Source organism: Ictalurus punctatus, chromosome 27 (assembly GCF_001660625.3).
Source record: "Ictalurus punctatus breed USDA103 chromosome 27, Coco_2.0, whole genome shotgun sequence".
Lineage (NCBI taxonomy): Eukaryota > Metazoa > Chordata > Actinopteri > Siluriformes > Ictaluridae > Ictalurus > Ictalurus punctatus.
The window spans coordinates 8,850,539-8,863,906 of record NC_030442.2 but is presented as its reverse complement, the minus strand read 5'-3'; the positions used below and the strand labels follow the sequence as shown (position 1 = coordinate 8,863,906).

At 39.6% G+C, this 13,368-nt stretch overlaps 2 protein-coding genes across 4 annotated transcripts in view; both read right to left on the bottom strand.

Moving 5' to 3' along the window:
* Window positions 1–5,749, bottom strand: part of crtc3 (CREB regulated transcription coactivator 3) — a 51,099-nt gene extending 45,350 nt beyond the window's left edge. For 2 of the 3 annotated variants that reach the window (XM_017458557.3, XM_017458559.3), the window contains exon 1: window positions 4,081–5,747. In XM_017458557.3, coding sequence (XP_017314046.1) covers window positions 4,081–4,215 — 135 coding nt within the window. In that variant the 5' untranslated portion in view covers window positions 4,216–5,747. Of the gene's footprint in view, window positions 1–4,080 lie in introns of all 3 variants that reach the window. The other variant, XM_017458558.3, reaches the window with a different exon arrangement.
* Window positions 5,750–11,906: 6,157 nt separating this feature from the next.
* Window positions 11,907–13,368, bottom strand: part of iqgap1 (IQ motif containing GTPase activating protein 1) — a 51,541-nt gene continuing 50,079 nt past the window's right edge. Inside the window, exon 37 of the mRNA XM_017458556.3 lies at window positions 11,907–12,648. Within this exon, the coding sequence (XP_017314045.1) occupies window positions 12,535–12,648 (114 nt within the window). The 3' untranslated portion in view covers window positions 11,907–12,534. The remainder of the gene's footprint in view (window positions 12,649–13,368) is intronic.

Sequence of the window (13,368 nt, the reverse complement as noted above, 5' to 3'; positions counted from 1 at the left end):
ATAAAATACCTGCGCGACCCACTGAGCAGTGCAGTGCAAATTTATTTGAATTCTACCCAAAGTTCTACTCAAAAATACTTCGGCTTCTGCTTTCAACAGTTCCTATAACAGATGGCAAACAGGGCTAGTAGAGTATTTGAAACTATTTTAAATAGTCCTAAATCTCTTAACGGAACTGACGAAGACCTTGAAAGAAACAATAATAGACACACAACAGAAAATGGTTTACGGACAGAAGAAAACTCTTCAGATTTCAGAGGGCTTACTGAAGCGTATCCATATTCACATTGTTTATCTTTAAAAGAGCATTGCTGTAAGTATTCAAATGATTATCTATTTAGTTTCTCCCAGTTTATTTTGCACTGCGCTGCTCAGTGGGTCACACAGGTCTCGTGGCTCGGGCTGGGACGTCCAAACTGGCCTGCATAGCGTGGTTAAAACCCGCCCATGCTGTCCATTGAGTCACACATGTCAGTTGGTCCGTGCTGCGCTCTTCAGTGGTTCGCTCCGCGCAACCTTCCAGTGGGTCACGCAGGTATTTGGTCCACGCTGCATAGTAGCTCAGTTTGGACCAGCTTTTGAGACGTTTGGCTTCCCATAGAATCTAGAGAACACGATACGATACGCTGTATTGTTATACGGGATTAAATTTGAACTCGACATTTCAAGAAACTAATTCCTAACATGCATTCAGTCAAAACCCACATCCATTCACGTGCGTTGAACATGAGTACAGCTAAAAGGTCTCATTTACCAACAAAAAGACTGCGAAAGACCGTGAAAACAATTTCGTTCAATCGCAATTTCTGCAATTCAATTAGTTTTCTGCAAAAAAGCACAAAACCTCGGCAAGTTGCATAAGAAATCTTGAAATCAAGCAAAATCAGGCCTGTTTGGCCACAACAATCACACAAAAAAAACTCTGTGAAATCCTGTACGGACTGGTTTAGAGAGCAGTATGATTATTTTATTTGGAGGATGAAAGCCATCTTAAAAGTTCAGTTTGCCATAACCTCAGGTCAATTTATAAAAATTAAAAGTAAATAAATAAAAAGGCAAGCAGCTTTGTCATGTTTTGGGCTCGACCGGTAGCAGAGAAACTCAGTCGATTAGCAGTAATTTCTGGATAGACTACACCGAATTCACCTTTGTAATTTCTCTTCATATTTAGCCCTCTTCAGGTGTTGTGACGCCGATGGATATCCTGCTAAATAATAATATTTTGTATTCTCATAGAGATGACTCAAAAACATTTACACTTTTCCCTAATAGAAATTCTTCTTTTTTTTGGGGGGGGGGGGGGGGGGGGGGGGGGGTTGTTTAGTAGCCACCTTGCGCTTTCAACGCTGTGAACTTGTGCTTTTTAGGGAGTTTTGAGGGCGTCGCCAAACATTACTCAGCCACCGCGCCTGGTAATTTACGGGTGATTTCCATTCATCAATACACACATGAATACAAAGAACATCAGATCGTTTACTTTTGTAAATCTGGCGTCATTTTTTTTTTTGTTCAGTTTGGCTCACACAACATTGCTCAAACTTACACAACTTGACTGAAAGACTGATGAATGAGGCTCAGTGTTGCTTTAATTACATTTCAGGAAGGAAACATAATAAGTCAAAAACAATCCCAGGCGCCACAAGGCCACACCATGCGCCACGCAAAGCCATGCAGAGCATCAGAAGTGAAAATCCAGAACTGAACTGGGCAGACATCATCACGCATTAAAGTGCACCTATTATGGTTTTTCAAATATTACCGTTCATGTAGTGCATTTTAGAGCTGTTTGTGAATGTACAAACGTCTGCAAATTTTCAAAGATCAAAGCGCACGACAAACGGAGTTATTGACTCCCGAAAGAAGGAATCGATTCTGAACAGCTGAAACGAGTCGTCAGTAATTCCAGACTTACTTCCTGTACTAACCTACATAGGTTTGTAACAAAAAGCCCCACCTCTGGTCTTCACTGGCTGCTCGTGAACAGACGGAGCTGAAACTCGTTATGGTAGTGGACGTTTCCATTTTGAAACACGCTGACCGCAGAAGACCAATCACGACAGGCTGGGATATCTGACCAATCAGAGCAGAGTATGCTCTCTGAAAGGAGGAGTTTAGAACGAATCCTTTAGAACGGATCATTGAACGAGCTGTTTGTGACACTGGGGAGAAACAAGGTAATGCTGCAATTGAAATTATGAGCACATTAAAGTGTTTGACCTTGGATGCATGTAAATCTATTGTATGAGACTTTTAAATCAAAATTAGGCACGCTTCAAAACCATAATAGGTGCGCTCCAAGGCAGTAGAGTCCATGACTCGAGCTCGGGTCTGTCAGCTTGCTATCGCAACCAACCATTCAATCATACCATCCATTTTTAAAACAGTCCTGTCCTACAGAGCAATGTTTGTGTAATCAACTAAATGTAATTAACTAAAATGTTAAGCAGCTGTCTGTACATAAGGTGAAAAGCACATGACTATCAACTGCCTACCAGCACTAATGCCGTCACTGAAAATGTCAACACTGTCATATTTTCAGGCAGTCACACTAATAATCCAACAAATATCCACAAACCCACATTCGAGTGAGAAAAATACTATCTGGTAAAGAAAGGAACCCTTTATGAAAGTACAATCTGTCTGGAGTCTTAAACATCTCCCCCTCCTGCAGTCTTACATCATAACTCTGAAACATGTCATGGCTGAAAATTTGTGAAAGAAAATGTTCATTAAGGCCCAAAGGGCTTTTTAAGCTCTTTGATATTTTCTTATTCAGTGATTCAACCAAATATGTTTTTTTTAAATAAAAGCAGAGCACTTTAAGAACATATCACAAAGGATTGAAGCATCTGATGTGAACAGAATTGTGTTTCCCTTCGAATTGTACATCAACTATTCACGTTGAAATCAACTGAAAGAAAAGTGAAACGAAGACAACAGGAACGAGATCCGTGTTCATTAATCATTAATACTCCGTCAGCCGTCGAGGTTCATTTGAAAAAGCCCGTGAGAAGCGACAGACTGGACGACGTTTCCCTTTAGTCACTGTACCAAATGAACATCTGATGGAGCTTGATTGACGACCGTGTGATCTCTGTGAAACCCATGTATCGGTAAAGACATTACTAGTACTAACGTGAGGTAGTGAGAGTAGAAAGGAGGGTGAAGATCTAATATCTATCAATAGCTCGACAATCAAACGCTTAGCGTTGAGCAATGCATTATATCACAATGTTTCATCGATGGCATAATAAGAATGACGTGGTGCACGCTGTACAAGCTCAGCCCCGATTTATACAGCCGTCCCTAAGTGTCGAGCTAAGAAAGGACAGGAAGTAAATTAGGAAGAGAAGACATGAAAAGGAAGTCACTTCAAGGTTTGATGTGTGCAAAGTGGGGCGTGGGGAGGGTGTGCGAGTAATCCTCCTTCCTTAGAATGAAAAAAAGAAAAGCAAAGAAAAAAAGGCTGAGAGGTTAATTGTGACATTATAAAAAGCGGTCTAATTTAGTTTATAAAAGACTTGAAGGGAATATGGGGTAAGGTTAATAGCATCCATGTGAGTGTGTGTGTGAGTGTGTGTGAGAGAGAGGAGATTAAGGAGGCTAACAGATGCACTGCTGAAGCAATAAATGACATGATAATAAATGATCATGCAGATTGTACACAAATACACACGGTCAGTCATTTCCTCTGAGAACTAGGACACTCCAGTACAGGAGATGAAGCACTCCCTCACTGCGCGCCAATACACACACACACACACACAAAAAAAAAAGACTTCATAAACTACTTAACTGCACGCTTTACATGTAGAACATACACTCTTATGCCTCTGTAAATGTACAGAACTGGTGAATAATCCGTGTTTAGAGTGAAACGCGTCATTACGGTAAACTGGGACTCCTGACAGCTCGGGTCTCAGGTGTCACAGACGCTCACCAGCAGCACAGACAAGCAGAAAGGATTTACCGATGCGATTAAACGTTGGTTTGAACAAATAAACACAAAATTGTAGCCCATTGTCCTCTCTAAGATCATAAAGGATTAAGCCATGTTTAAAGATCTGGGCTTTACTTTACCCTTGAGACGGTGAGGTCCGTCATAAGCTGCTCGAAGGCCCGCGTCTCCTCCGCTTGTTTCTGGTTATGCAGCGCGATCTTCTCGCTGAACTTCCTCGGGTTAGAGGAGTTACTCGAGCCCGGGGATCCGGACATTATGAAGGCCGCAAGAGTTTACAGACCGACTTCGCAGCAAAAAAAAAAAAAAAGAAAGAAAGAAAGAAAAAATGTCCACTGGCTGTGTGCTTGCAGTTCAATCTCAAACAGGTTTCAGCTGTCCTCCCATGGTGGACATTCCTGTACGTTCGAGATGCAAATCATTTTTTGAGAAAAATAAATAAAGTCGGAAACGTCAGCTGTCAAACTCAGTCCGGGGGGGACACTTGTTACCTGTCTAAACTAAAAACACAGTATTATTTTCATATCTAAATTAGCATATATGGGTGAAAAATAAGCAATATGGACAATTCTAAATTATTAACGCAGTATATATAAACTTTTTACCATCTGCGCTGATTAGTTAGCCGGTTTATCCGCGCTAGCTACACCCGCGTAGCTTGGTAGCTAACGCTAGCTCGTATCTGCATCATTTCCTCCATTTGCGCTCTCTTTACAGCGGTCAAGATTATTTCTAAATATATACACCTAGAAACGTATATTTATGAATGGGTAATAATAACGCAAGTATTTTATCGAACACTTCGCTGAATATAGCAACTCAACAGCAACTTTTCTAGCTCGCAAGTTAAGCCTTAGCTCGTTAGCTAAATAGCCAGCTAACTACATTTAATTCAACTCGACAACTAAAACTTGACAATTCAGCTACACACTCCAGTCAGTTGTTAAAAGCGTGGCTTAGACAAACTGTTTGTGGGTTCAAATGCTTTCGCGGAACTCTTTTTGAACTGTTCAGCTAGCTTTCTTGCTAGCCTGCTAATTTAGCCCCAACACCGAAAAGTGTCCGAAGTGCAAAGCTAACAACCCGCGCCGCCGCAGCAGCCAGTTATCACCATTCAACTCCTTCCGTCTTGTAGATGTCAAAGTTATTAGGCGAGTAACTCAAGGGATTGTAGGCACCGAGACAAAGCAATATACCGAGGCTATACTAGCAACAACAACACCAAAAAAAACAGTAACAAACGAAAAGTTTGTTTTTGTTTTTGTGCATTGACAAGTGTAAACTTTCCCGAAATTTCAACAAGTGGTCTGAGCAGCGTACAGGAGCTAAGCCTTCTCACGCATTCACACCTAATCAACCGAACAAACCCAAACTAGACCTCGTTACTGAATTCAATACAACATTCTCATCACTGACTTTACACACACTGATTCTGCTCCTACAGTCCGATCGATCGTCGCTGTCATCCGACAGTGAAAAGGAAAAAAAACCCACACACTGAAGTGTCAGTGGTGTCAGATTGTCAAATCCCGGTCAGCTGAAAAGTCTCCTCGATCATGACCGACATGTTCACATCCACATCACCTCCATTAGGACTGTCATTTAATTGATGCGGCTCCTCTTGCACAACGCGCTCGTTTGGTTTTTACTCCGATGTCCTAATCACCGAGTGAAAACAGCAGGGTAAAAAATACACACAAGCTTGCTTCAAAACTGTACGTCGATTTTTTTAAAAAAAACAACAACAACTTTGTCCACAAGACGGCAGTGGAGTTTCCTTAAAGCGACAGTACCGATTAATGGTGATGAGTCGTTCAGAGAAGAGTCGTTCAGAGAAGAGTTGACTCATTAGGAGTCGTCTCTCTCCTTTCTCTCTTTCATTCTTGCTAATGCATTTTAAGAATGGCTCTGTCCTAAAAAAAGAAATCATTTAGGATTAAAATATGTTAGGGTTTAGAAATAAAAGAGGCACAGATTAGAATAAAATGTGAAAATTCTTCAAAACTGTTAGGAAAACAATGAAAGTTGTGTTCCAAAAATACACTATCAGGGACGTGCAGAGAGTTCCTCAAGGGCAGGGGCTCAAATGTAAAAAAAAAAAAAAAAAAAGCCTATATTATCAGAAAGCTAATTTTACTACTTTAATTACTTTACTATATGACCTAATGGTATTTTAGTTTTACATTTATAGAAATAGTAGTAGTAAAAGTTTTTAAAATTTTTACACAGCATTTACTGACCATGTAACAGGGACGTTGTGGGGGGGGGGGGGGGGGGGTGTAAAATTTTTTTACTTTTTTGTAATTTAGTGTGCATGCTCTCATATTAATTCAAATGCTGTTTCCATAATATAATTGTTTATTAATTAATGTTGCGAGGGGCACTTTTAAATAATTTACAAAAAGGGCAGGGGCTCAAGCCCCCAGAGACCACCCTTCTGCACACCCCTGTATACTATACACTATGCACTTATACTATGCATTATATACTCTACCATCTAGTGTATGAATTTTAGAAGGGTAGTATGATCTCAGATGGAACGTTGAACATTTTTACTACCCGGAACTAAAAGTCGTTTCCCAGTCGATGTTCAGTTCAGTTCATTTATTTATTTATAAACACTTTTAAAACAGCCTCAAGACTGACCAAAGTGCTGTACAAATTAGACAAATACAACATTTAAAACATAACAAGTAGCGACAATTAACAAGTATTAAAAGCTAAGGAAAACAAATAAGTTTTCAGAAGAGATTTATAAACTTATAAATTGGGTGCTACTCGAAGTTGCACTGGCAAGCATTTCCATAGTCTAGGCCCCACCACCGAAAAAGCTCTATCTCCTCTGCATTTTAGCCTTGAACAAGGGACTGTCAGTAAGTTAAGGTTACCAGATCTTAAACTTCTGGGAGGGTTGTAGGGACACAATAGATCAGACAGATAGTTAGGAGCAAGGTTATGTAAGCATTTATACACAAATAGAAGAAATTGAAGTCGATCCTAAATTGGACTGGAAGCCAATGGAGAGCTCGCAAAGTGGGAGTGGCGTGATCATATTGGTGATGGAAAATGACATCAAACGCACGAAATTGCCTCTAGCTTTAGCAGAACATCCAGTCAACGAAAATTTATTTCTTCATTTTACTATTTAGGTCAATGTTACCTTTTATGCCCAACATGACCTTTTTTGATTCGGAGCAAATTTGAGAAGGCATCAGTGCCTGGTAGCCCCGCCCCTTTTCTGCTATGTAAGCAAAGCTGCGACTGTTGAGTGCATGAAGTGTCCAACATTTCACACTTCGGGTTTTTTTTCATTTGAATAAGTGCATCATCCGGGTACTTGAAATGCACTAGTTCTTGTTGGAACTTTCAGCATGAACACACCACTCACACTATTTATACTAAAAAATGGCATAGAATACTGCATAATTATGTGATTTGGGATGAAGAGAAAGGTAATTCCACTGTTCCAGCAGATATCTCCAGCCATTGCATAGTTCATTGCCAAATGCCAAACTGTTGCCACAAAATTAGAAGCATACAATTGTCTAAAATGTCTTTGTATGCTGTAGCATTAACAATACCCTTTACTGGAACTATATAGCCTTGCCCAAACCCTGAAAAACAGGGTTATTAAAACCCTATATCATTATCTCTCTTGCACCAAACTGTACTGTTGGCACTATTCGTCCTGGTATCTCTGGAGTCTCCTGGCGTCCATTTAGCCCAGATTCATCCATCAGACTACAAGATAGTGAAGCGTGATTCATAGACCATTGCTCCAGAGTCCAGTAGTGGTATGCGTTGCACCACTCCAGCCAAAGCTTGGCATTGTTCATAGTGATCTTGGCTTGTGTGGAGCTGTTCAGCTATGGAAACCCATTTCATTAAGCTGGTGTTGCTTCCAGAAGCAGTTTGGAACTCTGTAGTAAACGATGCAACAGAGGATATGTGATAGGCTTCAGCACTCTGTGCATTCACAATAATAGCACTTAGTACCACTTACAGTTGCCCAGGGCAGAAATTTTCATGATCTGACTCGTGGCAAAAGTGGCATTCTATGATAGTACCTTGTTTAAAGGTGTTTGTCTATGGAGATTGCATGGCTTTATACTTCATTTTATGTTAGCAATGGGTATGGCTGAAACATCTGCACTGAGTGGTTAGGAGGGGTGCCCACATACTTCTGGTTATATTACAGTGGATCTAAAGTGTTACTAGTTTCCATTTAACAAAATATCAATCATTATTAGTAGTCTTTTTTTTTTGGTCAGGATTAACTAGGCAGGTCCGGAGGGTGAGAAGAGCCATGACATTAAAAGTGTGTCAGGTTCTGGCACCAGCATCACATCAGGCAGCAGATGTGCACATATGTAGCTCGACAGAGAGAAAATGGAAGGAGTCTCCAGTGTCAGTGCAGTCAGTAAAGGTACGTTCATACATCCAGCCATTTTATCTCTGAAAGTACAGCTGCTGTACTATGAAGTCACCAGTAGGTGTGTCTACTACTGGTTACCATAGTAACATTTCTTAGTGGGTGGCACAGCTAACATTCCACTTTTGACAACAAACCGGTTTTCTTGCCACTAAAATGAAACATTCTGGAGTGAGAGCGTGTGTATATAAAGTGTATATATGCATCATATTCTACAAAATGAAGGAAAAGGAGCGTGTGCTCTGTGTCATTGAAGCAGTCTGTTTGCGGCGAAAGAGCAAGCGCCAAACTGTCTGGGTTCATGAAACAATTCAGACTCGTAGGCAGCATGGTGGATTACAGATCACGTGTGATCTACTGCCTTCAGTCCCATTGGTAGTCGCTGCACCAAGTCGCTCCAAATTTGCACAAAGTTAAATTTTTCTCAGCTTTGTCATGTCGCTGGACACGCCCACATCTAGTTACCAACGGTCACTGTCGCTCATGTTGCTGGAAGTCGCCAGCTCTCGTTGAAAATAAATAGTCTCCGCTCACTATGTCACTGCGAGTCTCTGTATGTGTAAATGTACCTTTATAGTCTTGTCCTACAGTGGTTTAAAAGGGATAACCTTGTTATTTTGGGGCGCATGGTGGCACGTTCGCCTCACGCCTCCACCGTTGGGGGTTTGATTCCCACCACTGCCCTGTGTGTGTGGAGTTTGCGTGTTCTCCCCCGTGCTGCGGGGGTTTCCTCCGGGTACTCCAGTTTCCTCCCCCAGTCCAAAGACATGCATGGTAGACTGATTGGCGTGTCTAAAGTGTCCATAGTGTATGAATGGGTGTGTACATGTGTATATGATAGTGCCCCGTGATAGACTGGCACCCCGTCCAAGGTGTACCCCGCCTTGTGCCCCATGCTCCCTGGAATAGGCTCCAGGTTCCCCCGTGACCCTGTAGGATAGGTGGTATAGAAAATGGATGGATGGATGGAACATTGTTACTACACTAGGTCGAGCTAAAATAGCATAACTAAAAGGGAGAGCCAGAGGATGAATCAGGCATGAGGGCACCCTGAGTCAAAACGGCATGCCACTGCACCATTATTACCTTTTAGTAATGACAAAAGGAGTTTTGGAGTAATCAGGCACTGTTTTCCTATGGCACTAACTTCTTTTATGGATCTTAAACAACAACAACAAAAAATCCTTCACCACAGGGGAAGGTGGTGGACAGTAGCTGTAAAAACTGGATTGCACTTTTTTCATTTTGTGTAATGTTTATGGTTTTAAATAGTGAATTTATGGAGCACTTGGCCATTGCAGATTTAAATTTAACCTCAAAATTCCCTTCTGTTTCTGATAGAGAAGAAAGAATTATCGTGAATATTAAGCCAATTATCTATGGTTTTTGTAGTAGCCTTTTAATTGTAATAATAATAATCATCATAATGAATTTTATTTATGGGCTCCTTTCAAGAGACTCGAGGACATCTTACAAACAATAAGATGCATAAGTAATATATGTAGAAACAATATACAATAGCTGTATCAAACAGAATAAGCTATTCTAAAAAAATACATATATATAGTTTTAAGACGTGATCTAAAAATCCAAAGACTAGAACTATTACATATGTCTTGAGGCAAGGTATTCCAAAGATTCAGAGCAGTACAACTAAAAGCAACTAAAAGTTTTAGATGTTTACAATTCTTCGAATCACACAGCTTTTACTTATACCTGCTTTAAGGTAGATAGAACCTAAAATCCTGTATAGATTTTGGTTTATTTACTGCCTCAGTTACAATCAGCTGATATTTCCTGAGCTCCACTAATGGACCAAGCACTTATTAATTTGCTATTGGGTGAGACGTTGGAAATTAAATTCCTAGTCCTCAAAACGTGTTAGAAATTTGAGAATATTAAGCCAAGTTTGGTTCAAGAAAAATCACCAATCTGATTTGTTAGCCAGCCTAAAATGAAAACTATTTAAATTTGAATATTGAGTAGTGTTTTAATAAATATGGTGAAGTGCCTCAGATCTTTGGAGTTTGAAGTAAAAACAAAACGTCTTCTTTTTTTTTTAAATCTAGAAAAGAGATACTTGGTAACTGTTGAGAATGCACTTCTGATGAGAATGTTAGTTTCTCTTATGTATATGAATTCTAACAAAGTGTACAGCTCTTGTTTTGAGTTTGCTTCTGTGTTTGTTTTTTTTACAAACAAACCGTCCACTTTATTAGGAACACATGTACCCCTGCTCATTCATGCATTAGTTCAATCAGCAGATCGTGTAGCAGCAGCACAATGCATAAAATCATGCAAATACAGGTCAAGAGTTTCAGTTAATGTTCACATCAAACATCCGAATGTGATCTCAGGGACTGGTTGCTGGTCCCAGAGACTGGTTTGAGTATTTCCAAAACTGAGATTTTCATACACAGCAGTCTGTATAGTTTACACAAAATAGTGCGTAACCCCCCCCCCCCCCCCAAAAGAACATCAGTGATGATCAGTTCTGCAAGCAGAAAATGTCTTGTTGACGGGAGACGTCAGAGAGGAATGGCCAGACTGACAGGAAGGCTACGGTAACTCAAATAACCACTCTGTACAACCATGGTGAACAGAAAAGTATCTCAGACCATATAGATCATCAAACCTTAAGGATGGGTTACAGCAACAGAGGACCATGTTGGGTTCCACTCCTGTCAGCCAAGCAGAGGGATATGGGCAACATCATCACAAAGTACAGTTCATGAGACTTATAGGATTGAATCCAAAGTGCACTGAAGCGGTTCTGGAGAACTGTGCTTTCACAAATACTTTACTAAGACATTTATGTTGTTTTATTTGGCACATGATTGTACATTCAGACAGAACCTAAAAAACTGTAATAGCAATGAATCCGAGAAACAAATAAACAGATCACAAACAGTGCAAATTATTTTACTCATTTATTTATTTATTTATTTATTTTCCAGCTGTACTTTGATTGTCCTATTTATGATCCTTATTTTTATTGCTTCCTGGGCTATTCAGCACCAGCCTTGTTTTGTGGCCAAAAAAAAAAAAAAAAAAAAAAAAAAAAAAAAAAAATCACACTATACTGGTAGGTAAATACTTATAATTAACATTTTACACATTTATGATTCAAATGCCGTTCAATCTGATTGCATACAAACATCCGAAAGGGCAAAACACAACGATAATGAAATATCCAGACACCAGCCTACCATGACCCCACGCAGCTAGATGTAGTAGTCCGACACCACATTATAGCACGGTCACCATAAACAGAACCAAAACATTTGAACTATTTGAATTCTCTCAGTTGTTTGGATGAGGACAGGAAAGGTGATCTGATTTAAATGGATTATGTAGCATTCATGTTTATATGCAAAGTCCCTTCTATTTCCCACAGTAACTGACGTTAGTTTCAAATACAGAGGAAGAAGTGTTGAGAAAAACCCTGACACCATGCTCTGCCTTTGGCTGTCATACTTCAGTAGGAATCGAAGAGCCCGGTTAAGACTGCTAATATATGAGCACTTTACACCCAACAGTTTATTCAAGTTAAGGCAGTGTAAAAACACATTTAGAAAGAAAGAAAGAAAAAAAAAACAAGAAAGCCAAAAACTCAAAAAAGGACATAAACGTAAAATTCATACAGCATCTGATAGCTGGGAGGGGATTGATAGATATCTTTTCCAATATATTACAATTTGTGACAAGATAATACAATCCAGGTTTAAATTCCAGAACTCTTGAGTAAGGCAGATGATGAGTATTGCTGTGATAAATATCATTTTTGGCTGCATACTTCCTATATGACATACTAAGGCATACTTAGAAACATGCTCAGTCATCCCGAGGCATAAAATTTAAATGCAACAACAAAACCATCATCGAAATCATTCTCTTTACATATCACATAGTACTGAAATCTCGTGCAGGCGCAATTTTCTGCAGAGCAAATCTAATGCAAGTAACATTTTACCAAAGCAGTGAAAAACATTTCTAGGAATTGAAGAAGAGTACTCATTGACATTTCTTGAGACAGAGGAATATTCTGAGTAGTGCAGGTGGATAACAGGACTGCAGGGGCAGGTGTCGTGTGGTATGGGCATAGCTTTGTATGTAACAGTCTGTAAAGCCCTTCTCAGAGTCTCTATTTGCCATAGAATTTCTTATTAAGCAGGAAAATGAGCAGGTTGACGTTGACAGTGGCTCGATCAAAAAGCTTCATTACGGCCACGCCCTCGTACTGTAACTGCAGAAGATCCTGCGAATCAAAGAACGATAAATGCGTTTTACACCAGCAATGCAGATATTATAATATTTAAATGATTAATAAATAAATAAATAAAAACATGTAAAAAGGCATATAAAAAAAATAAGCTATACTTGGTATTGTAACATTAATGTCTCAAGAAGACAAATGTCTAAATGAATAAATAAATAAATAAATACATGAAGTAATTGATTAATAATCAAACATCATCCATCCATTTTTTGTACTTCTTATCCTACATAGGGTCGCAGGGAACCTGGAGCCTACCCCAGGGAACTCTGGGTACAAGGTGGGGGACACCCTGGACACGGTGCCAATCCATCACAGGGCACAATCACGCACCTATTCACACACTACAGACAATTTGGAGATGCCAGTCAGCCTACAGCACCCTCCAATAATATTGGCACCTTTGGTAAATATGAGCAAAGGCGGCTGTGAAAAATTGTCTCTCTTGTTTAACTTAATATTTTGTTTAAAAACAAAACTACTCTGCTCTTATGGATATCAAACAATTGCAAAAACATGGGTTTCGAAAAACATTTGATAAATATAGGTGTGAAAATTATTGGCACCCTTATGAATTCATATGAGAAAATATATGTGAAGTACATTCCCATTGATATTTAAAAAAATAATAAAAAATTTTTTTTAGTACACCTGGGTGACTTGGAACAGGAAATTGTTCAACCATGACTTCCTGTTTCACAG